This window comes from Aulostomus chinensis, chromosome 20, assembly GCF_037954235.1.
Source record: "Aulostomus chinensis isolate RoL2024-O1b breed Wild chromosome 20, RoL_Achi_v1.0, whole genome shotgun sequence".
Classification (NCBI taxonomy): Eukaryota; Metazoa; Chordata; class Actinopteri; order Syngnathiformes; family Aulostomidae; genus Aulostomus; species Aulostomus chinensis.
In genome coordinates, this window is record NC_141339.1 from 10910363 (window position 1) to 10934246 (window position 23884).

The 23884-nt window shown below is 39.3% G+C and overlaps 3 protein-coding genes across 3 annotated transcripts in view; 2 read left to right on the plus strand and 1 right to left on the minus strand.

Annotated features, from left to right (window-relative positions):
- On the plus strand, positions 1-4102 carry emc7b (ER membrane protein complex subunit 7b). Its single transcript, XM_086190248.1, has 5 exons — positions 1-376; positions 995-1114; positions 1208-1346; positions 2966-3046; positions 3183-4102. The coding sequence occupies exons 1-5, from the start codon at positions 138-140 to the stop codon at positions 3330-3332; spliced, it is 729 nt and encodes a 242-aa protein (XP_086046374.1). The 5' UTR covers positions 1-137; the 3' UTR covers positions 3333-4102.
- Positions 4103-6318: 2216 nt separating this feature from the next.
- chrm5b (cholinergic receptor, muscarinic 5b) lies at positions 6319-23847 on the minus strand. The gene is made up of 2 exons (XM_086190246.1): positions 22989-23847; positions 6319-9497 (listed from the first exon to the last, which is right to left on the minus strand). Exon 2 carries the CDS (start codon positions 9425-9427, stop codon positions 7892-7894), a length of 1536 nt encoding a protein of 511 aa, XP_086046372.1. The 5' UTR covers positions 9428-9497; positions 22989-23847; the 3' UTR covers positions 6319-7891.
- The window catches only part of aven (apoptosis, caspase activation inhibitor), a 38330-nt gene continuing 24490 nt past the window's right edge, over positions 10045-23884 (plus strand). The window contains exons 1-2 of the mRNA XM_086190247.1: positions 10045-10295; positions 12317-12491. Coding sequence (XP_086046373.1) covers positions 10101-10295; positions 12317-12491 — 370 coding nt within the window. The 5' untranslated portion in view covers positions 10045-10100. The remainder of the gene's footprint in view (positions 10296-12316; positions 12492-23884) is intronic.

Sequence of the window (23884 nt, forward strand, 5' to 3'; positions counted from 1 at the left end):
TTGAAGTGACGTCAGTTTCCGCAGAGACAGCTGATGAGCCAGCCTGGCCGTCCTCTCCTTCTTCACCCTGGTGTTCACGGATTCATGTTGACGTACCAACAGTTTCACTTTATTTTAATGTAATTTAGACAGGTGAGATGTTGCACAGTGAAAGAATACCGCTGTTATGGGTTTTCGTGAGTGCTGCGCTCGCCGTGGCGTGGTGTTTCACGGATATGGAGACCGGGCCTGGCGCAGGTGTCACGCTATCGTCACAGACCAACGGAGATCGGTTTAAAATCGAGGGAAGAGCGATAGTCCCGGGAGTGAAAACACAAGACTGGGTCTCCACAGCACGGGTTTTAGTGGACGGTGAAGACTACGTGGGCTTTTTGAGGTAAGAAACTTCCACGACCCTGCTTGCTAATTAGTTAGCGATGCTAGGTAGCATTAGCTCAGCTAGCTTAACTAAACACTGGCGCTCCTGCGTAGGTTCTGACCTTAAGTAGCATTTTCTGCAAATTAACCGTGGATTTAAGTCATGTCAACTGGTAAAACACAGTGTTTAACAATTACTGACTCGTCACTGAGCAGCCAATGTAATGGTGAATGCAGGCCAAGGCTTTCACGGCGTTTGTAGCTGGTAGTTACCGTAAATACAGGGCCAGTAGGGACTTCTCCATGGAGAGGTAACGTCTTAGTTGAATTAGAGATTTGGAAAGACACACGCTTACTTAACTTCAGTATGCAAAAATAGGTGTTATTTTAACACTTTTGGATGCAGTATTTACGCATAATAGATATGCTCCAAATACTGTAATATACTTCCTTTAGTATCTCTGATTACTGTACTTCCTAAACAAGGACCCAACTACGAAAGGTGCCGCCCTGCGTATTTAAATAGTCTTGATATATTTAGCATTCATGAGCACAGACAGATGTGGCTATTAAAAGTATTCAAAGCTTAACCAGTGTTTTTTGTTTGCCTGTGTTTTTTAATAATCTGTTGCTACAGAACGGATGGGAGTTTTGCGGTTAATGACGTCCCATCAGGATCTTACGTCGTGGAAGTTGTTACTCCAACATTCAGATTTGAACCAGTTCGTGTTGATATCACATCCAAGGGAAAGATGAGGTAAGACTTCTGATTATTATTTAAACTATTTGCTTTGACATTTAAATGATGTTTAATGTCATTTCAATCAAGTAACCATCGCTTATTTCACAGGGCGCGTCTTGTGAACTACATAAAGACTTCAGAAGTAATTCGCCAGCCGTATCCTCTCCAGATCAGGGCTAGTGGCCCTCACAGCTACTTCATGAAGAGGGAAACCTGGGGCTGGACAGACTTCCTTATGAATCCAATGGTAAAAGAAAAAATGCCGAAGTTGTATGGAACTTTTGGAATACACATTTCGTTAGGACATTTATGTGAGATGAACAAACCCAAAGTCAGGCTCTAAGGGAGAAGAGTCGCTATGCTTGTTATCCTGCTTGTTCACCTTGGTTCTATGAGCTGCCAGCTTTGCTTTCCTGGGGAAATAACACGCACTGCTCCAACTGATTTGATGGTGTTTAGCTGCTGGTATCTGCTCGTCGTCAGTTATAATGGTGAATTCATGACATTCAGACGTTCTTCGGAGTTCACGGCCATTGTAGTCTCAGATTACCTCACTTATTGCAGAGTCAACACAAACTGTAATAAAGAACTTTTCAGGGAGCATTAAGCTACTGCTTCCATTTGTTTTGAATGTTTGAAGCATGACACTGGTGAATATGACAGTAAATACCAAGGGGAAGAATGTAAGATCAGCCATGGCAAGTAAAATATCTTGTAGAAAATTGGCAAGTTACTGAGGCTGTAATGTTTCATGACTATCGTTCCTCCTGAATGAGGACATGAGGAGGGAGCCTAGCCAAAGCTCTCGGTTGCTGCTTAGCTGGAATTGTGCTGCTCTGAGCCCTTTTGTTTACCATTGACCGATCTTTATCAACAGTGAAGACAGGCAAACTCATAAATGGAGATTCTGTAGGCTAGAGGCAAGATTTGAAGATTGAAAGCTGGGTAGGGTGGTTTTGATTAATAAAGGATCTTGATAATTGTATTTTATAATTGCTTCTTACTGTACAATTCCCATGGTGGTAGAACAGTTGTGTAGCGTTGCCCTGAGATTTCCCAGCAGCCGTGAAGGATGCGAGGTGATGTTTGTCGTTCACTGGTGGCATCGCAGAGATAAAGTAGTCCCTCACATTGGACGAGAAGCCCTTTGTGGTGATCAGCATATCCTGTCACTGCACTTCAGATGACGCAACTCCCTTCTATTTCATGTCTCTACATCCTAACTGAGGTACTGACAGAACACGATATGGGCTTCTGGTAGAAGGTGTAGACCTCAGAGTTTATAGCATTAAAAAAGTGCAGCTTGTAATGTTGGCTTCACGTAACGTGGAAGTCGATTCAAACAAAAATAAAGTGAACAGTGCTGAATTTGGGATTTAGGGGTCAGAAACTGCAGTTTGATTGTCACAAGATCGTACATTGCGACCTAAAAACATAATTGATGAACATGTTTGTTGACACATAAGCTCAACTGAATGTGTATAAATGCAAAATGTAGCATACTTTTTTTGTGTCCCTCTGTTTATAGCAATATGTGAATTTAAGAGCTATTTCAATGACTAGCTAATGTTACCATGGTAGCGGTTTATCTCTACAGAGTTGTCCTGCTAGCTGTTACGTCAGAAATCTCAGAGCACAAATCAGTGGCCCGTCTGACATCTGATAAAATGAATCGTGCCTGCATCGGAAGCGCTCGATCGGCCCTGAAGGTGATCCATTCATCATGAGTGGTTTTAGTGGATCGGTGATGTTGACGTTGCTTGAGTTCCACATCTCACGTGAAACTCCATCTTTAAAAATCAGACCTGTATGTTGTTCTCCTAGTCAGACTCCTGTTAAACTAAACCAGCGTCATTGCTCCCGCAGGTTATGATGATGGTTCTGCCCCTGCTGATCATTGTTCTGCTGCCCAAAGTGGTCAACACCAACGATCCAGAAATGAGAAAGGTAACCCCACCCCCCAAAAAAAACAAACAAACCTAAAAGAGTGACTTGTTATTTCAGAAATACGAGCTGCACCTTGAATCCATCATGCAGTAACTGAATTATTGAGAGCTAATTCTCACCACTGCCGCCTTCACAGGAAATGGAGCAGTCCATGAACATGCTGAACCCCAACCCCGAGCTTCCTGACGTCTCTGAGCTCATGACCAAGCTCTTCTCTGGCTCCAAAGGTTCCAGCAAGGCAGGCGGTAGCAGCAAGGGCACCAGGCCGGCAGCTAAGAGGAGGTAGTACTATACCACACGCCTCCATCATCTGCTGATAGTTACACCATGGAAGCAAGATTTTTAAGTGTCATTTATTTTTCCTTCTGGGTCTTTGTACAGTTTTCTTTATTAACAGATGTTCATAAATCTTGATTCATTATAAACTATTGGAAAGTTTAAAAAAAAATAGTGTTGTTTTTTTTTCATGCTGCACTGATGGAATATCCTTGCAAAAGCTGTTTTTTTTTTTCTTCATTTGCTGAATTCCTTCTATTTGTGACTCATCAATGGTTTCTGTGCTAACCCTCCAGTGTGCATTTTTCCACTGCTGCTAATTCCACTACCTGAAAGAGAACATATATACATATTCAGAGTTTTTTTTTTTCCAAGTTCATTAATACGACTGTGAATGAAGAGAAATTGAATTTTAAGACTGATGAACTCTTATTTAAAAAAAAAAAGCCTAGATGAATAAATTGAAATGGTATATAAAAAAAAACGTGTTTTTTATTTTAAACAGTCTTATTTATCTAAAAGGTGGCGCATGGCCTTGTCTTTGTTTTTGTTTGTTTTAAATTACACTGTTCATGCGTGCCTAAACTGTATAAAGTGGTTCAAGATCTCCAGAGTGTAAATGGATTAATTTTTTTTTTTTTTAAAGCGGACAGTAAAGTCCATATTAAAGTCAAAAATTTAAAAAATGTGTCTGATAAAACTGCTGACAGGAGCGAAACGTGGATTGACAATATGTCAACAGTGACGAAATAAAATCCATCTACTGGCGTTTTCAAGATTTTTAGCAACCACTTGCATTTTGGGTGCTTTTGTCATAATTTTGGGAAGACGTGGCCTCAATTTATTATTTATGAATTCCACGAGTGAATCTTAATGCTGATCTGAGTTTTGCAAGCCATGTGATGGTATGATAAAGATAGATCATCAGATTGTATCCAGAAAGAATGCATTCATCTAGTTCTACAGAAACGCATTTGACAGTTAATTCAAGAAAACACTTAATGGTTACATAACCAATGTAAGGATTTGTTCAGTGACCCTGGTTGTCTGGCAGTTGCAGACTGTTTCCTTGTCTGTTGGAGCATAGCAGACGGACAAGGACGTTGAGGCGAGCGTCACCTGAAAGAGTTGATCTCTTCAGCAGTTTGTCCTCAGGCACTGAGGAAGCATTAAACTGTTGTGTGACAGGTTAAAAAAAGACAGACATAGAATTTGCCCAGAGCAAATTCAGAGCCTGGTCAGGTTTGGAAATTTTCCCTAGTGATACTGCTTATTTTTACCTGAATATAGAGAACACTATATGTGGTTGGATGAAGGAAAATCAGTCAATATTTAGTACGCATATTGGTTTTATTGGCACGTAGCTTCTCAAATTTCTTTTTAAGGTGCACAGGGCAACACGTCAACCTCCCAGTCAGCAGGTGTCTCACTCCTTCTTGCTGCACTAATAAATTCTTGTAAACACAGCTAACTACATAAGGTCAGAGTTTGAATAGCAGTAATAAGACAGACTAGTCATGTGATCCATCGCATCCCTATGTGTTTTGTGATGTTGTCGCACGCTAACAACAACCTCATGACACTGTTAAGAGGATGAAGTTGGAATGTCTTATTATGAACATTTTGGACCCGATAGGATTTTTTTTTAAATTATTACTTCACCAAAATATTTTCCCAGGTCAATTTAGACTTTCAACCTATAACTTGATTAAAGTTATATTGGTGTATCACTTTTTAAAAAATTAAGTTTACCAGCAATAGTTATGTTTTGCACCTTTAAATGTCCCTTGCTACATTTTGATGCAGGTCTCTCTGCAAACAATTGTTTCCAAGAATATATGGTCATGAAAATTTCTCTCCGTGCAACAAAACCTAAATGAAAACTTTTTTAATCCTGGCTTAACTTCAAAGGGTTAAGAGAAGCTGCTGTTAGGACAAGTCCCTTTAAACCTTTGAAAAACACCAAAACCAGTCAGTCTACTTGCTAACCACACACATCTATAAGCTCTCTCTCACTCTCTCTCTCTCTGTACGTGTGTGTGTGTGTGTGTGTGTGTGTGTGTATATATATATATATATATATTTATATATTTATATACACATATATTTATATACACACACACATATATATATATATATATATATATATATATATATATATATATATATACAATTTGTATATTTCATTCAAAATACTTGACTAAAGCTGATCAAACAGACTGAGTACCTGCTTGTTCATAGGATGAACTTAACTTTCAATATTCATTGTTAGTGTGTGTGTGTGTGTGTTCCTACCACATAGTGAAGATCACAGCAAATTTTCATCAGTGTGAGGAAGCTTCTTTTTTTTAAAAAAATAGGACATTTGTCTGGTCCTCACCGCGTCAAAGGGCTGTCTGACGGTCGAAACTTGGTTTTAAGGTCAGGGTTAAAACTAGATTATGGTTAGATTTGATGTCAGGTTTAGGGGCAGGTGAATGATTCTTATCAAGGTATCTTAGGTGTGTGTGTGTGTGTGTGTGTGTGTCCTGAAACATTACAGGTGTGTAATTTAGATCAATAAAAAGGTGAGTTTGAAAACAGGTGTGGCTGTAAGGCTGCCAGTCGTCATTTAATTACTGCTCATGTAATCGTGTAGCAATGATGTTGAGAGTTGCACCAGATTTTTTTTGTGGAACGACTGCACACACATGGCATCTGGGGATCAAGTAACCCATGAACTCTGGGTAATGTCTGGTGCTCTGCTCTGCACTTAGCGACATTCTTTTCATGTCTTTAATGGACAGTGGCAAAAAGGGAGACTTATAATATTGGAAAGAACCAAGGAGTGACGGGCAGAGAAGGAGGAGAGGAGGCAGTTGAACTCAAAGCCAGACTAAGAGTTTCACTACGTAATAATGACAATAATATGCTGTATAACAGCTGCACTGGGGTAACAAGTCCTGTCAGATTCGTTTATCTCGCCAGAAAAATTAGACAAAATTATAATTCTTTTGAGTTTGTATTTCACTGTTCATATGAGCACACACAGACTCACTTTCACAAAACATACGAGCACAGATTCATTCACAAAGCACCTTTGCCCCGGCAGAACAAAAGGCACAGGAGATACATTTGACATCACATCATAAAAAAGACATAAAAGTGCAATAATTTACAACTGGATAACTCAAAGACATGATGTTAGGTGAGTCTCGTGTAGAGATGCTATAAATATACTTCTAGAACTTAAGACTTGACATTTCATCCATTTTTTTGTAACAGTAATATGAATATTGACAAGCATAGAGGTGTGAGCCATGTACAATCTCATATTTCATATTACCACTTGAAACTAATGTAGAACAACAGATTAGCCCTTGAACAAAAAAAATTATCTGCAACTGCCAAGATAGAAAAGAAATAGATTAAACATTCAAAAAACACTGATATACACGAAGCAATTTACGTATGAGGTGTAAAATGCAAATAAACATTTTCCCTATAGGATAAATTTGTATGTGTGTATAAGCCTAGTACGTTTTGTATATACAGTGCAAGTGAGCAATAGAATAAAGGAAGTTTATGTGATGTTTAGTCTTTAATCATATAAGTGTCACTTTAATTTTTGGAAATGTATATAGAGATTGTAAATATATATAATTCATATTCAGTATATGAATATATATATATATATATATATATATATATATATATATATATATAATTCATATACAGTTATAAACTGATTAATATTGACCATCATGAATCAGGTAAGTATGGTAGCTGAGAAAAGCTGTACTTGCAATTATTTTTCAATGTTGATATTTTGTGATAACACATAATCTCATTATCCCAAGATAAGAGCGCTGTTATCTTGTGACAGTGAGTTTAGTTCTATTAATCGAATACTGATATACTGAAAAAAAAAAGTGAGTAGATCATTAAATTTGCCAAGTGATTTTCGCCTTTATTTTATTTATTTATTTATTTATTTTATTTTTGAAAGTATTCCAATAAGTTTAAAAGTACTTTCAAAAATAAAAGACACTAAATTAAGATTAGAAAATCGAAAATTTTTAAAACCTAAATAAAACCCTCCACAAATGTGTTTGTCTGTCGTATTGCAAAAAAAAAAAGTTTATTTATTCTATGCTTTTCAAATATGAATATGTCAAGAGTCAGAATAATTTGATAGAATTATTGGGTGCGTTTTCTAAATTGTAATGACTGTGATGGTAATCGTACAATTTTTTATTCCACTAACTCACTTTGTAAGTTATTAAAATGACATAATTTAAAACAGTCAAAGGTTGTTTTTTTTTTCTTACTATATTCATGTATAACAATTAAACTGTAATTACACTGTCAAAGTTTTTGGCACATTTCAGCCTCCATACCCAAGAGTTACAACAAGGTTTTCTACACTTTAACTCTGGGGCAGCAGTTAAAGTGCTGCGTCAGGCTCATTTTCCAACATACATTTTAACACAAAAATCTCATGCAGCACTTCATGTTGAAGATGACCACTAAACTATATCAAGAAATCAACATGTGGGCTAAAGTCTACGACGCCATTGTGGGGCCACATCAAGTCATTTTGTTGTTGGGATTGGGATTCTGTCCACACCAGTACAGTTTATCTTCACCTCTCCTCCTCCCCCTCCACTGGCAGAGCAGAAGCATCCGGAAGGTCTTCTGGAAGGTCTTGTTGCAGAGGGCGTAACACATGGGATTGATGGTGCTGTTGACATAGCACAGCCAGTAACCCAGGTGCCAGAGGGATGTGGGGATGCACTTTCCACAGAATGTGGAGATGAGCACCATGATGTTGTACGGCGTCCAGGTGAGGATGAAGGCCAGCAGAATTGCACTGAGTGTCTGGGCTGCCTTTTTCTCCTTTACCAGCACCATCCTCTTCCTCTTTGTGATCTGATTTTTCAGGGCAGGGTCCATGGGTTTTGAGGTGGTGGAGGAGGTAGGGGAGGCATTTTTGGGTTGCTCTACTTCAGGGGGGCATGGAGATGCCATTGTAGGACTGCTCTTTTTACCCTTTGAACCAGGTTTGAACTTATAAGAAATACACTTTTTACTGTTCTTCTTTGGAGGAGTTGAAAAGTACTGATCTTCAGTGTAATCAGTCACCTGCCCGTTCTTATTATTTTGTCCACCAGCTTTATCTTTGAAAGATCCCTCTGGGGTATCTATTGAAACATGATGCTCCTCCTCTTCAGATGAGGTGTAGCTGTTAAAGGAAGTGATCTGGTCTGCTTTGGCCCAAGCTTCATCTGACCTGGTGGTAGTTTTAGTGGCATTACTTTGGTTTGATGAAGACCAGGAGGCTTGGCATCTGTCCCTCCTCTCTCTGGTGAAATGAAAGCAAGAATGAATAATAGTTTTCTGTTGTTTTGCTCCCTCTGGAACATTATCAGTGGTGAGCCCTTGCAGCTCGGCCAGATCTTTTGTCCGTTTCTCCGTTTCCTTGTAGATCCTACAGTACAGGATGGTCATAACTGAGACGGGGATGTAGAAAGCAGCAATGGCTGTCACAAATGTGATCACCGGCTCTGTGAAAAACTGGATCTGGCACTTGTCCATAGACTCCTTTTTTTCATCTACCAAGTACTGCCAGCAGAGAATGGGTGGTGCCCAAAGGACAAAAGACACCAGCCATGCAAGGCCGATCATGATGGCAGCTCTCTTTGGAGTCCTCTTAGCCCTGTAAGTCAGCGGCCTTGTAATGGAGAAGTATCTGTCAAAACTGATAACAAGTAAGTTCATAACGGAAGCATTGCTGGCTACATAATCCACTGCCAGCCAGAGATCACATGCAAGGCTCCCCAAGGACCAGTAACCCATCAGTATATATGTGGTATACAAGTTCATGGACAGTACTCCTATGATGAGGTCCGCAAATGCCAAACTCAGCAGGTAGTAGTTGTTGACAGTCTTTAGCTGGCTGTTGACTTTGAAGGACAACATGACCAGAACATTACCGACAATAGTTATCAAGCTGACAATTGCTGAGACTGTTGCTATGGTTATAACCTCCCAGAGGCTGTGGGGGGAAAGCATGTTGATATGTGATGTGTTGCCGGAAGTGCCGTTTGGAGGATCTACATCCATGATGGCGTGTTGTTGTTGACAGCTCTGAAAGAAGGGATTCTCCGAGGCACCAAGACTAATTCTGTTTTTCCTGCAAATTAAAAGAGAAACAGTGTTGAGATGTAATTGCACACAATTAGTGATATTTCATTAAGCTTTTGCAAACCACAACATCATATTAAGTTGCCTTTTTTCTTTGTAACAATGTTACCACTAAATTTTGGATTGAAATGATGGTCACATTTGTCTTTTTGATTAAGGATATAATTTGTCACTGTAGCACTGCAAACATATTGACTGATGTTTTTTTCATATTTTTTGCCTTTTATAAAAGCAGAAAAAAAGATCCATAAGCTCTGTTGACAACAGGAATTTTATTCACTTTTAATAGACTTAGAAGAGATCTGAAATGTTGGGGGGAAATGTTGCTATTGAGATTTAATATTTTATTTTACACCCTCAATGAAATGGTTGACCAGATATTACATTGTGTTATTTTTTATACATTGTTATCTTATCGAGATAGTTGACTTAAAAGTCGTTAAAATACTACAAACATTTTTTTTTTCTGTTTGAAATTTTGACGGAAATATAGCCGGAACTATTCAATTCAATTATTTCCTTAGGACACTATTCAATGTAGTACTTCTGTTAACCGGCGGCGTCACACTTTAAACTTTCCGGGTTGACAGTTATGGAAGGTAGACCGAGCAGAGGCAGAGGTGGTGGCTGGAAACGAGGTGGCCGGGATAGGAACGGGATTGAAAGTCATGGCGGTGAATACCGTGGCAGAGGGAGAGGAGGCCACCATAGAGGTCGCGGGAAAAGAGACTATCACCGCGGCCGTGGACGCGGAGGAGGTGCACATGTAGCGGAATTTCATCACCGGGTAAGGGAGCGAGGAAGTTTGGTCTCTCTGCCAAACTGAACTGAAATACTGCTGAATTTAGTCGTTTTTTTGTTTGTTGGTGTTGTTTTTTTTAACGCCAGAGAAAGCTACAATTCCTGCAATGATTATGAATCACATAAAAGGACATTTTCTTTCATATGGCTTCATAAGCCAAGTTGTCAGCATTATATAAATTGTCGCTACACCTGTTTTTGTAGCAAAATATATGTTGACAGTAACTTTTCGTTTACTTAACCCACGAATGCAAAGTATAATATCACATTTGCATTGCAATAGCTTGATGAGACGTTTTAACAAGCATATTAAAAAGGTTTTCACGATGCAGTGCGTCAGGTAGGTTTATTTACACAAGCGTGCGCCAAATCAGTTATCTACTGCACTTGCGCAGTAGAGCCCAACCGTGATTCAATTGTGGTCCTGATATACGGTGGTAAGAAAAAACAAAACATTGAGGATATTGGCTGATATATGTTATGTAAAAGTACTGTCAGCAAATTGTACTTTAAGTACCATGTGAAAGTACTCATTATGCTGAAAGGCCCATATAAAATGTTACATTTATAATTATTATCTCGTGGACATAAGCCTTTTAAGGTTATTATATAGGTGCTTATACAAAAACATACTGCTTAATATACCAAAATATGTATCACAATGACTATAGTAAGGATTTAAGGGATACAAAATATTTTTACACATTGTTATTACAAAAATATGTCATGATGCCGGACAATATCAGCAAGTAATAGTTATCGTCAGACATTGGTAATTTTTCTGTATCAATATGATAACCAAAATATCTGCTTTTTTATTAGCAGTGCAGTAGATATATGATTTATGGATACTTCCATATTTGGTCATAAAGAAAAACTTCTTTTTTTTTCAAATTTACTATGTGTACATGTGTTTTTTGGTATTTAGAAAATGTGAATATCATATAAACTTTTCTTTATGCTAACAATATCAACATCTGTATATATCAGCTATCTGCCAAATAAGTTTTGAAATATCATCATAGACACTGGCAAAAAAAAAAAAAATCGAATGTCATGCATCCCTAACATCTGTGACAGGCGATTTTATCAGTCACATTTGAGACCCTGTCAGTAAGCAAGGTTCAGTCGGGAGGAATTCGGTGTTCTATCTAGATGGATACTTATCTAGATAGATAAATTATAAAACTATATTTGAAAACTACTAATTCAACAGCATCCTGGTATAGATTCAGCCATGAACAACACTGGAGGGTTCCATTGAACTTCCACACTGATGTTCCGTCAATTTATGCCGCTGTCATTGTAACTGCCGAATTAGAAGGGAAACATTAGGGGCCCTGTGATTGCAATCATAGAAATCTCTTTTGGTACATTGGAGGTCCTTGATTGCAATCACCAAAAAAATAAATTAATTAATTAAAAAAAAAAATATATATATATATATGAAATCTCCTTTGGTGCTTTTGTATCAACCATGTGGTCTTTATAATGATATTGTCAGAAACAACTGGGCTCTACGCTCCATCTTTTTTTTATGACTGTCTTCATCTCTGACACATTTCACCGTGCACATCTCCATCACAGGGTTATTAAAGGGTTCGTGCAGCTACAAGACAAAAGGAAGAAAACAAAAATCCTTGACTCAGACATATTAAATGAACAATTTCAGCATGGATGTCTAGTCTTTGTCATACAGTCAGGTGCATCTTAGCGACCGATGGTGAATGAAAGCTATTTGTTAATTAGCACTTAACAAAATGTAATACCTTGGCACCATCTGCTGTGCTATTATTGTGGAAATCTGAAACGGGAAGCCGAAACAGTTAAGACATTATGAAGTTGGTAAAACTATAAAGAAATATGTTGTGAGCTGCACTAATTTATTGGTAAACAAATTTTTTTTTTATAGAGATGGAAAATATATAAAACTTTTTCTTTTTTTTCCCGTTTTTTTTTAGAACGACTTCAAAAATCTGTCACGGGTTTCTTCTTATGTCTTTTTAGGATCAAGATGAAGGCGGTAACTGTCATGAGGACAAAGATGACTCGATGGAGGTTTTCTCCCGGCGGACACTTGAGTCAAACTGGGATCGTTACGAGGAGTCGGAGAGGCCCAAGTCAGCTGATGACACGCCCACTCAAAGAGGAACCGACTACCACATTCTGCTGGAGAGTGCAGGTAGGCTGTGACCTCAAAAGACCCCGATAAAGAACCACTCCTCAAGGATGTTTTGGACTTCAGCAGCAGGTTTCTGTGATCCAGACACACAGAGTCATTGAGGAGTGATAGAAGTTTATTTGATGAGACTTGTTTGTGTTTGCTGGTTTGGGGTATTTTGGCTACCAAATGTCTCGATTCTAGACCTCAACTGAGGCTACTCGCGTTTTCTCAGTTTGAATCTTCAGGTATGTTTGATTGGATTTAGAATGACCTTTTCTCGCCTCTGTGTCATTTCTGCTATGCCGCATTTATAGAGCTCAATGGTAACCACTCACCTTGGTTGTGAGAGTAAAATCCCTCTCTTATTCTCCGTAGAGGAGTCGATTATCAGCCGTGAATTTGGGCTCATTTGAGCGAGCAGGTTATAGGAGATGGAATATATAGAAGGTGTCCTTGGCCATATTCAGCCATCAACCAGCAAAATATGGCGAGATTTCTTGAAGACTTCCTTTCATTTGGGCAAGTTGTACAAGTTTTTTTTGGGTTTTTTTTTTGCCGGTAGTATTGAACAAGTCAGAATGCTGTTTGGAGAGGGAGACAAAGTTCTGTGATACTTGGATGGTGTCAGAAATATGTCGGCAGTTATCCAGTTAAAGATTGGTTCCAAGGTTTCTTACTCCAGTTTTGTGCATCTACTCTTTAAAAAAAAAATAAGGCAAAAACACACTTTTCTTGAACCATACCGTCAACCTTTTCTAATGCTGTACTTCTACACATACATCAAAATACTGCCTTTACGAGAAAAAAACCCAACAACTTTACCAGAGCACACAAGGCACTACAAGATGACTGTCACTCCATTAAAGGATCTGCTGTGAGCGTATTATGCTTTTGTGTTGACTTTTGCTCTTGAATAAACATGAATGAAAATTGCACAAGCTCTTCTTGGATAATGACATAGAAATTCACTGCGTGTCAGATATTCTACTGAGTCTCGTCTGAAGTTGTGTCTGTATCCTAATTAGTTAAAAGGAAATGCGTGTTGTCTGGAGGGACTTTTAATTGCCCTGTATGGACACTGCTGTCAGACGACGGCAAAGAAGATCCTTGTTTATCTTTGTTTGTTAAGTTCTGCCTGGCTGGTCGGCGTTTGGGCCCCTTGGGTTCGCTACAATCTCTCAATATTTCTTTACTCAGTGGAACAAAAGTAAAAAGTGTTTATTTTCCTCCTTGCTAGAGAAGCGTTTTCACATCTCCAAGTGAGTTGTTTTCTCGCATAAAACCCTGTCGCTTCCTGACAGGAAGGATGGCTCACGTTATATCAGCAATCAATTCTCTAGCAAGCAATTTTCACGAGTAATCATGTCTTGTGGATATTGGAGCTTCACGGGGTTATTGCTAGTTAGAAGTTCAACAGTTTCCTGTCAGTTTGCAGATGTCGTTGTAGAATAACATTGATTTTGTTGACGACGACAAGCATCAAACTGACTAAAACTTGTTCGGATTTTGTGGTTACAACAAACGAACAATAAATCAATGGACTAAAATGAGACCAAAACCAATACATTTTGAGTTTAAAAGGTTTAACTAAATCCCAAACAGAGACCAGAGACCCTAACCCTTCACCACAAAGACATCCAGGTCAATTTTCCACGACTAAAACTAGACTGCAGCAGTTACAGATTTGTTTGACCACAACTTGACTTTCTGTGGGAGGCCCACTCTCCAAACACTTTCCTTTAGTTTCCTCAAAAAGTCCAGATTAGAGGGTGATTTAAACAGCTTCTTTGTTCATAGGGCAACTTTAGGCGCAGTGATGAATGTATTGATTTAAAAAAAAAAAAGTTATTGTTTTCCTCTACATTATTTGGTATTTCTGATGTTTATTTTGGCAAATTGCTGTTAATATTTCCATTAAGCGAATAGGGTTAGGCCAGAATAACAGTTTGGAAGCCTGAGAAATAATGGCAACATAATAAACACATGAATAAAATAGTACTCTTGAATTGTTTTTCTCTTTCTTTTTCTACACATTAATTTACTTTTTTTTTTTAAATTTTCCTTTTCCTCGTCTAATTTGTTCCATTTTTGTATTTTATTTAAAACATTCATCTATTTTTTTTCTTCTTTCTTTCCCCTCTCCCTCTTTGTGTAGTTGTAGATATGCCATGACACTTCCTGTACATTTTCAACTATTAAACCACAATTTTTCAGCAGTGTCACCCATAATTGGCATAAACGTTGACTACTAAATAAAACAGAGAAGTGTACGTGCGGGAGTACTCATTATACAACTTGACTTTTTGTCCTGACTAAATAAATAAGAACAGGATAAAGATGCCGAAAGTACGACGAACGCAGGGACGTGTGGCACATGACGACAATCATGACTATCTTAGAAATACAGCTGGCAACATAAACACTAATCCGGACAATCTTATTTTTCTTTTGTGATGCATTGATTTAATAACTTGAAAAGATTTTCATGGTATTTTGGGCTCCTGTGTGTGTGATTATTTGTGTCCAGAGATCAGGCTCTTTGTGTTACTGTATATCTGTCACCAGCACAGAAACCACCTGCAGCCCTGGTAGTTTGGTAGGTGAAGTGTCTGCATGTTCCCCTCCAGCAAGCATCTCTTTAGAAATCCACGTATTTGGGTTTAGGATGACAATAGAAAAAATACACATATAACTATCATTGAATATCAGTCTCTACAAGGGACTAAATCTAGAGATAATTTTGTTGTTGCTCTGTCTCGGATCTGGATTCACATGTGCAGCCACACAAGAACTTTAACTCTGACACACTGGCCTCAGCGTGTTAATGAACAAAAATCAACATCAGTAAAACAGGAGAAGGGTAAGTAAGTAGTGTAAATCTACAGCACGTAGCACAAACCAGAGAGTGGCGTTACCTGAACTACCAGCAACGAGCTAGGAACAGAATTGACTGACCTGTGGTCAGAAATGTTCAAAATGAGGGTCTTAATTCCATCTCTGACAAAATCAGAAAAAATAAAAAAAAATAAAGCATCTCTGCTTTTATTTTTAAGGGCAAGATCCCTTCATTGGGAATGCTGAATCAATACATTTTCACATACCGAGGAAATATCTTAATTTAAATTGGCCACAAACGTGACTACAAACGAATGCTAATATTTCTGTGCCCATTGAGGTTGAAAGAGTTAACCTTCACTCTTGTACATCATTATACACTCCAGTGGCAGGAACGAGTATGAATATGTTGAAGGGCAAAGCTCTGTCATGAGAACCGGAGACCTTCAGAATTGAGGAGCTGCTAGTGGGAATGGCTGGAAGCAAACTTTGGATGTGGGACTGTTGACAGTAGGTGACTGTAGGGGGAATTCATCAGCGCTGGTAGTGAAATTCAAGATGTTTAGTAGGTCATTTAATTGGACCATGATTGTTTCCCAATTTACATGAATGGTAAAGTAGGTACGCAGCTTCCTGAGTATTCAAGAAATCCACTATCCTGAAACGCAAAGCAGCGTTGATGTGGCGAAAGCAAGATGGAGAAATGATGGGGAAATGCGCGTTTTTGATGGTTGAGTGAGGTACTACACATCCCTTAGCATGAGGGCGTAAGTGGCCTCCTGGCCCTGGCCTCACCCTCAGCCCCCTTCTGCTTGTGGGGTTTACAAAGGAAAACAACATAATGGGAAGAACACATGTTTTTCCACTAGGTAAATGTATCCATGGACCTAGAACCACGATTTTAATGCATCAAACTCTACATGCTACTAGTTTCTATCTCAATAAGGCCATTAGAGGATTATTCAGTCTCATCAGATGTTTGTGGTCAGTCCAGGCTGACTGATGCACTGAGGAGCTGTGCAGGATTTGCTTGTGTTTTCAGAGGAAGTTCTGAAGCCATTTTAACTCTGGCTGAGTGTTAGCTGTTTTAAGGATTTTTTTTTTCTCAGGCCATTAGAGTTGGAGAGCACTCGGTTGTTCTCTCCTGTCTCTTACAGTGTAAATACTAAAGGTGCTCTTATGAGTTGTTTTACTCCTTTCTGTCTCTGATTTTTTTGCCCACATTGCCAGATTAGTCACGTTATACAGCCAGAGGCTGCTGTTCTCTGGAGGATACTTAATTGTTGGTGGGCGGTGATCCTTTTCTGGCTAATTGAGGCAGCCATGAATTCAGGACTTTGCCATAGAAACCTCCATTTTCCTCTTGGTTGAAGCTATCACCGAATGAATGCTTCTTAGGCCGCTTTTTGTATCCTAGTTGTAGATGTGTATCGTGTTTGTGTTGTTGAAAAGACTGGGCAGAAAGTCAGAAGGTGCTTCTGTTTCCTGTAACTTTTTCATATGTATTTCAGGATAGAAACGGCCTCGAGCGGTGTTCCTCAACCTTTGCGATGCATCTTGCAATTCTTTCGAGATGCAAAATCCCAGGGCAGTGAGGTCGGGAGTGCAGCCTTACCTACAGTGTAGTGGAGGCGTTGAGCAGGAGGGAGATTATTGGCTGATTTTTTTTTTTTTTTTTTTTTTTAATATACAACGTTTCAATCAACTAGATACAGTGTGCTTCCTTTGCCATTATAGCAGCGTGTCACACGCTGCACACGCTGTCTGTCTTATCAGGACACTTTGTACGATTGTGCTCCATTCAAGGCTGTTACAGGAGAACTCAAATGAGCTCCAAAAAAACCCCTGCAGCATTGAGACCCTGTCGTATCTTTTTTAACATCCTTGAAAGTTGAAATATTCAGCTTATCAACCAGCACTTTTGAAACACACTTTTGCACAGTTTGACAGCCCATCTCAGTCCAGTGTGATCGGCAGCAGGCGATGGCTAATGTTAGCGATTTGGTTGTTTTTGTATCTTAGAGTTTGCTTCCATTCTGTGCTCCCTAGAAGTCCTACTGTCTTTTTTTTGTGGAACTGCACAATTTGGTGAAAAAGTCCCATTGAAATTATTATGAAGCATTACAAAGCAAAAAAAAAAAGAAAAAAAAAAGCAGTGTTTTCTTTTTGAGTCTCACCCCAAACACCACTTGTGTGGTCCTGTTTTCAAAAGAATGGCATTTCATCAACTTAAATATCTTTTAAAAATAAAGCCATTTCTGCAATATTTGTACAGTACTCTTCAAAACAATAATTGACTTCAAATTCAATTTTAATGAAGCTGATGAGGAAATTAGCTAAGGAGTGATGCTTGAAATCCGTACCCATCTGAGACGTGTGATGTGAACGTAACGACAGTTGCTGCCGTCATTGTAATCAGTCGCTCCTCAGCGTGTGATGATGTGGTCCATAAATAAAATAAATAAAATGGTAGAAACTCCATTGAAAGGGCCCTGTTTTTTTTCTCCGGGTCACGCAGAAGAATCAGAACCATTGTGGCTCAGTGTGTTTTAGACGCTAGCCATCTTGTTTCCCTCTCACTCTTGAAGGAAAAAGAAAAGACCTCTATCAAGAAAAAAAAAAGAAAGAACAGGGCTTCGGGCAAGGAGACTTCTGACACCCTCACCCACCAGGCATGTTCTTAACAGCTGAAAATTTTTATGTTGAACACTAATGCGGATCATTACAAGGAGCAAATTTATTTTAGTTTACGGCCTCAGTCTTTAAGCCGAAAGAGATTTTAAATTGAATTACAGCAGAAATAGAGAGCAATGTTAGCGACAGCGCTGATGTTCTTCTTCCAAAACTGAGCGTGTTCTGTTTCTGCAAGAGAGTAGAAAGGACTGAAAAGACATTCATGTCTCTCTCATAAGCACCTTCAGACAGTGGAAATGCACCTTTTTTCACAGCGATTCAAATGTTAAAGCCAAAATATTGAGCCTGGTTGTCTCCCTGCTAAGAAAGCATTTCTCTTCTCTCTTACTGGAGCTATTTCTACTTCGTAACTCCTCTGCCAGGCAGAACAGATGGAGATGCACAGCGATTGCCTAAATGAAATGGCTCTGTTGTACGCCAGGTTACTGGGGTTTTACATGCAAATTTTATAATTATTTTATAATTTACAGCTCCAATGAGACACTGTCCACAGCTGTCATGCTGACAAGTTGGTTTCAAACAAAGGGGAAGTTTTCTCTCCGTCTGAATTCGTCTTGCAGCTTGACAGCAGAGTGTATGAGTGCATGAATAAAATTGAGTTAGGGAAAGACTTCAAGCATGATTTTTGAAGCTTTTGTGTTAAAGTAGTAAAAATGGTAACAAGAACCCCGCAAAACACTAAGAAAAGAAAGGAATTTAACACCAGGAACCGTGGGAAAACGCAGTTGATATTGTCAAAGCTGCCAAATAAAAATAGACGCGTTGATATAATGTTTAGGCGGCACGGTGGTGCAGTGGTGAGCACTGTCGCCTCACAGCAAGAAGGTTCTGGGTTTGAGTCCCGGCTCGGGGACGAGGCTGATTGATACTCTAAATTGACCGTAGGTGTGACTGTGAGTGTGAATGGTTGTCTGTCTCTATGTGTTGGCCCTGTGATGGACTGGTGACCTGTCCAGAGTGAACCTGCCTGTCACCCAAAGGCTTCTGGGATAGGCTCCAGCCCCCCCATGACCCTTAATCAGGAATAAGCGGAAGAAGATGGAGGGATGGATGGATGGATATAATGTTTCATTATTTCAAATTCATCGTGTCACAGTCAGGTTTTTATGCCCCAAGTCCTTTAAGGTTGGTTATCTGCCAAGTCTGGTCCAATACGTTTGACTTAAATATGTGCAGTGAATAGCTTTAGCCCCAAAATCCGACCAATGTTTCGTTTGCCGCTTGTCCCTGGATACTGGAAATCCTGTTTTAGGCATATTAGGTTTATAACACTGACCCACTGATATGATCTGAACAAACATGTAACTGGTCTGGTTTTAGGCTCTGCTGGAACAACTCACAGTAATACAGTGGTCCAACACTGGAGGGTCAGTACAGGCATCCTCTGTAGTAAACAGTTCAACAGACCAGTAAAAAAACATGGCCTCCTTTAGACTACACAGGAAAATCAAATCTGTTTCTGTCCGCACAAATAGATACGCAAATGATGAGAAATGGAGAAATTGGTTGCCAGTGACACAAAAGATACTTTGAAATCCTATTTAAATGTCCAGTGTGTGCACAAAAATCAGTCTAAAATCAACCTGGATACACAGAAAAGATCAGATTTGGGCTGGCAGTACAAGACATTCATCACTGCTTTTGCTCATGGAACTGTAGAGCTTATAGATAATAGAACAGTACACAGGAGTGGAATGTGACCAATTTTATTTTAGCCATTGGCTTTTTAAAAAAAAATACGAATGCTTCGGCCTGACACCGATGCTAAGGATTTCCTTGGGATATCATTATTTTAAATCAGGGATGCAGCTATAGACCAGCTGTATATCAGGATTTTCCGAAATTGGCCTTGTTGACTAGTTTCGGTCTAGTTGCTTGTGAGATGGTGTTAGAAGATCACCACGGTTAGCTATTCACTCCGACTGCTACACCAGTGAGCCTAACTCTTTAGTGATACTCTCAGTGTGCTCGTTTGGCACCCCAAGGCCCAGGTTCAAGGCCAAAATGGGGTGAATACCCTCTATCTCCTCTACATATGATATGCACAGATGTCAGTGAATTTGTCTGAGTTGATGTGAAAGGTAATGTTGAACATGGGAATAAACCTGGGGTGAAAAAAGGCTGAATACTTTGCAACAAAAAATTACTGGTGACCAAACTGTTGGCCAAATTACTATTTTAAGCATCGTTATTGATGTCATTGAAGAATTTTGCAATGGGTGCATCCATCAATCTCACAATGCAGATGAAAAGAATGAAATGACCATTTTAACAGTTAACTACTGTTTCCACATGAAAGCTCGAGGGAATAATCTTGGTATATCCAGTATTTGCTGTATTTACATTCGTTATTTTGCATTTCAATAATTCTGCCCTCATTTTTCACATCTTCAGCCTAAGGCCTTCCAGTCGGTTTTCGAATCTTCATTTTTATAACCCCAATTTGTTTATATTTCAACTTTTTTTTCCTCTTGTTCAACAGACCCAAATTCATTTGCTGCTTCACTGATTTAGTCTCCCCACAAAGAGCTTTAAAATTTTATGTGGCGCCTCCCTGCACTTCTGTATTTACTCATGCACCGGAAATAAACACACCAAAGCTAAATTCTGCTGGGAAATTATAACGCTTAACTTTAACTTAGCTTTTTTTTTTTTTTTTTTTTAAATAAATTCACCTTGCCAGTTTAAATATATAATTTACTGGTTGTGGCTGCCTTTCTGTTTGCAAAACAGCCGTATTCAAAGCGCTACTGTACTCAGTGTGTTTAGGAAAAAAGGAGCCTGACAGAGAAATTATGTAAACAGACTGTTTGATTTGTATTGAAGGTCATGTTGCTTTCGGTTGTGTTGTGGCCTTGTTGGATGGCAATTATGTAGCTCCACTGCTTGTCCAAACACCCCATGTGTTTCCAGCATTCATTGTTTAGATGCACTGTGATTACATCCATACCTATTACTTCCATTACGTTCACCTGCAAGATTCTCTTTGCAGCAGGGCAAGTTTTTTTTTTTTGTGTGTTATTCCTGAAGGCTCCTGTGTTTTTGTTTTTGTTTTAGTTTTTTTGCTTGAAATATTCAAAAGATTTCTCCTCTTTGACAACTTCAGTAGTCATTAAGTCGAATTTAGGTAAACGGCAGGTGTATTGATCAGAGTTAAAAGGAGTCATTCACCAATGAGCCTCGAGGAATTAATTGCTGCCAACTGTTTTGTAACCCTAATTTGTCAGTCGACGCATTGTTGGAGGTTGATTGTGCCGTTGCTAGGGGTAATACACACATGGTGCCATTCCCTTGTTCTGTTCTATGTGTGTGCCTGTACGACTGAAGGGTGTGTGCGTGTGTTTATGTGTGTGTGTGTGCGTGTGTATGGGGGGCAGTTATTTACATCCTAATGCGGTCATCTATCTGTACACATTAACACAAGGATCAATCCTCCTCCCCCGCAGCCGTAGTTTACAGAGGCCTCTAATGGGCACCTATCAAGGCTCAATCATCATGAGACAAAGGGAAATCGCATTAGAGCATCAGTGATTCCGCTAACTGGATTGACAAACACAAAGACGTTTTCCTAACCGAGATGAATAGTCCCAATCAGGCCATTAATTTATATGTTCCGGTGTCGTTATGGATACTTGATTAGGTAGCTAGACTGGAGGGGACTGGCGTCAAAGCAGAGGAATGAGATTGGCCATGTACCGTCTGCTCGCTCAAAATTAGGAAGCAAAATATCGCAGGTGCTCGGTCGGTTATGATGAAACCAAATAAAGCAGCGCAAGAGGAGAAGCACATATTCATCTGCATTTGAGTCCCAATGACAGGCTTCAATGTAGGGCTGCAGATATTGATTATTTTATTGATTTAATCTGATATTCTATGAATTATAATGGAGAGAGATGATGGTGATGTCTTCATTAGTTGTTTTAGAAAAAAGTCCCCCCAAAAAAATCAGCTTGAAAATGAATTGATTGGGGGAAAAAATGCCAGATGCCATAAGAGTAATAGAAGGGATTTTTTTTAAACAAATGCCGAATCATAATTCTTGATTAGAATATTTTAAGTTGAAGAAAGCATAAAAATTTGGAAATTAACAATTATTGCATAAAAAAAAACCAGGCCATCTGAGAAATATGATGAGCCGAAATTACTAACACTGCTGAAGTTAGTTACTGGATTATAAGAATTAGGACTGTGACAACCAGTTTTTAAAAAATCCTCTATCACCAACTATTATATATGATTTGAGAATATGAAGAATGATACCCAACACAGTTTTCCAGACTTGAAATGGGAGTCTTCAATATCCTTGTTTTTCAAAGCAACACAGTAATCACTTCACATTTACATTGATTACAAGAGATTTTCTTTACAATTCTTTCTAGAGCTTGTAGTGAATTTATTATTAAAACGGAAAGAACATTTTTTGGTTGTTCAGCAACAAGTTGTTAATTTCTGAAAAAAAAAATCATACAGGTCCTTTCAGTTTATGAATACAGAAGGAGAAGTATAGAGATGTCAGCCATGTGATCTGCCATCGCCATGGTTTTTAATGATGCTTTCAATCAAATCAGCTCACTCCTCGTACCTCCCACTTTTTCCTGAGTTAAAGAAATAAATGCACATGGAGAGCACCCATTGATACAGTTATCCTAGCATCCGAGACATACATTCATTTAATTTTATTATCAGTTGAATGATCTTCGTGGGGGGATTGTACAGCTACTGTCTTTAATCAGCGCTGTACAAAATGTACAGAGGAACTCTTGAATCTCGACTCTGGCAGCTGTGGTGACAGCTGATGAAGCCCAGCACTTGTTCCGTGATTCATTAACATCGTAACTCAGGCTAAATTTACTATTCAGTCATAAATATTTGATCATTTACTGTATGGACAGTTAAAAGGGTTAGAAGGGCTCTTGTGAACTGTTTAATTCCCTACCTGTTTAATTTCCTGCCATAATAGCCACTTCAAACAAAATACATACTCACCCCTCGTGGCTTTTGCCGTCAACTCGGGATCTTCTGGTATTAAATGGGCATTTGAGCTGTTCTTTGATAAGCTCTTTTTCCTTCACTCTTTCTTCAGTCTGGCAGAGTTTCCCACTCTCTGTGCTTTTCCTCGGCTCTTTACGCCTTCCCTTCTGTGGCTCTCTGTGTCCCTCTCACAGCGTTTGCTTCACACCTTCCCTCGGTGGCTCTCTCCTCCCCTCCCTCTGTTCCCTCTCGCTGACTTTTTCCCTCTGTGCTCCTCTCTCCAACGAGGTGAAAAACACTCTTGTCAAATACAGGTAGGTCATCCCACTGTCTCTCAGCCTCATCAGTTGCTAAGTACAACCAGCAAGTTTTTCCAGAATCTCGGTGCGGTAAAGCGGTCCAGTCTCTTTCTGAGGGCAGGATGGTGAATGCAGCAGCTGTTCACTGTCAACGTCCATGTGACAAAGCAGCTTAGGTGGTACGGTTCAGACTTTTTTTCACACAAGTGTGGATTACTGGAAGCGAATCGTCGTCCTCAGCAGTAATAATCAAGCGACGATGTCATTGAAGCTGTTCTTTTTCTTTCTTTCTTTTTTTTTTTAAAGACAAACAGGAGATTTCTTCTTGGATCCGGAAATGCAGGAAAAGTTCTCTCACACTGCAAAGTTTGAGCAACTTCAGCAGGTCTGCCAGGATCCCAAAGGCAGCACTACTTTTTGCCTCTTGTAAGGCTTCAGCCAACAGCCTTAAATCTTCACCAGAATCCTCACCAGTGTGTAGATTCAACAGCGATCAGGAGAAATTCCTACATGGCTGTAAGCCTCATCCTGCATCAGGACACAGAGCAACATGGAAGAGGACGGAGGAAGAGGCGAGGAGGTGGAGGAGTAGGATGGAGCAGATGGGGGTGG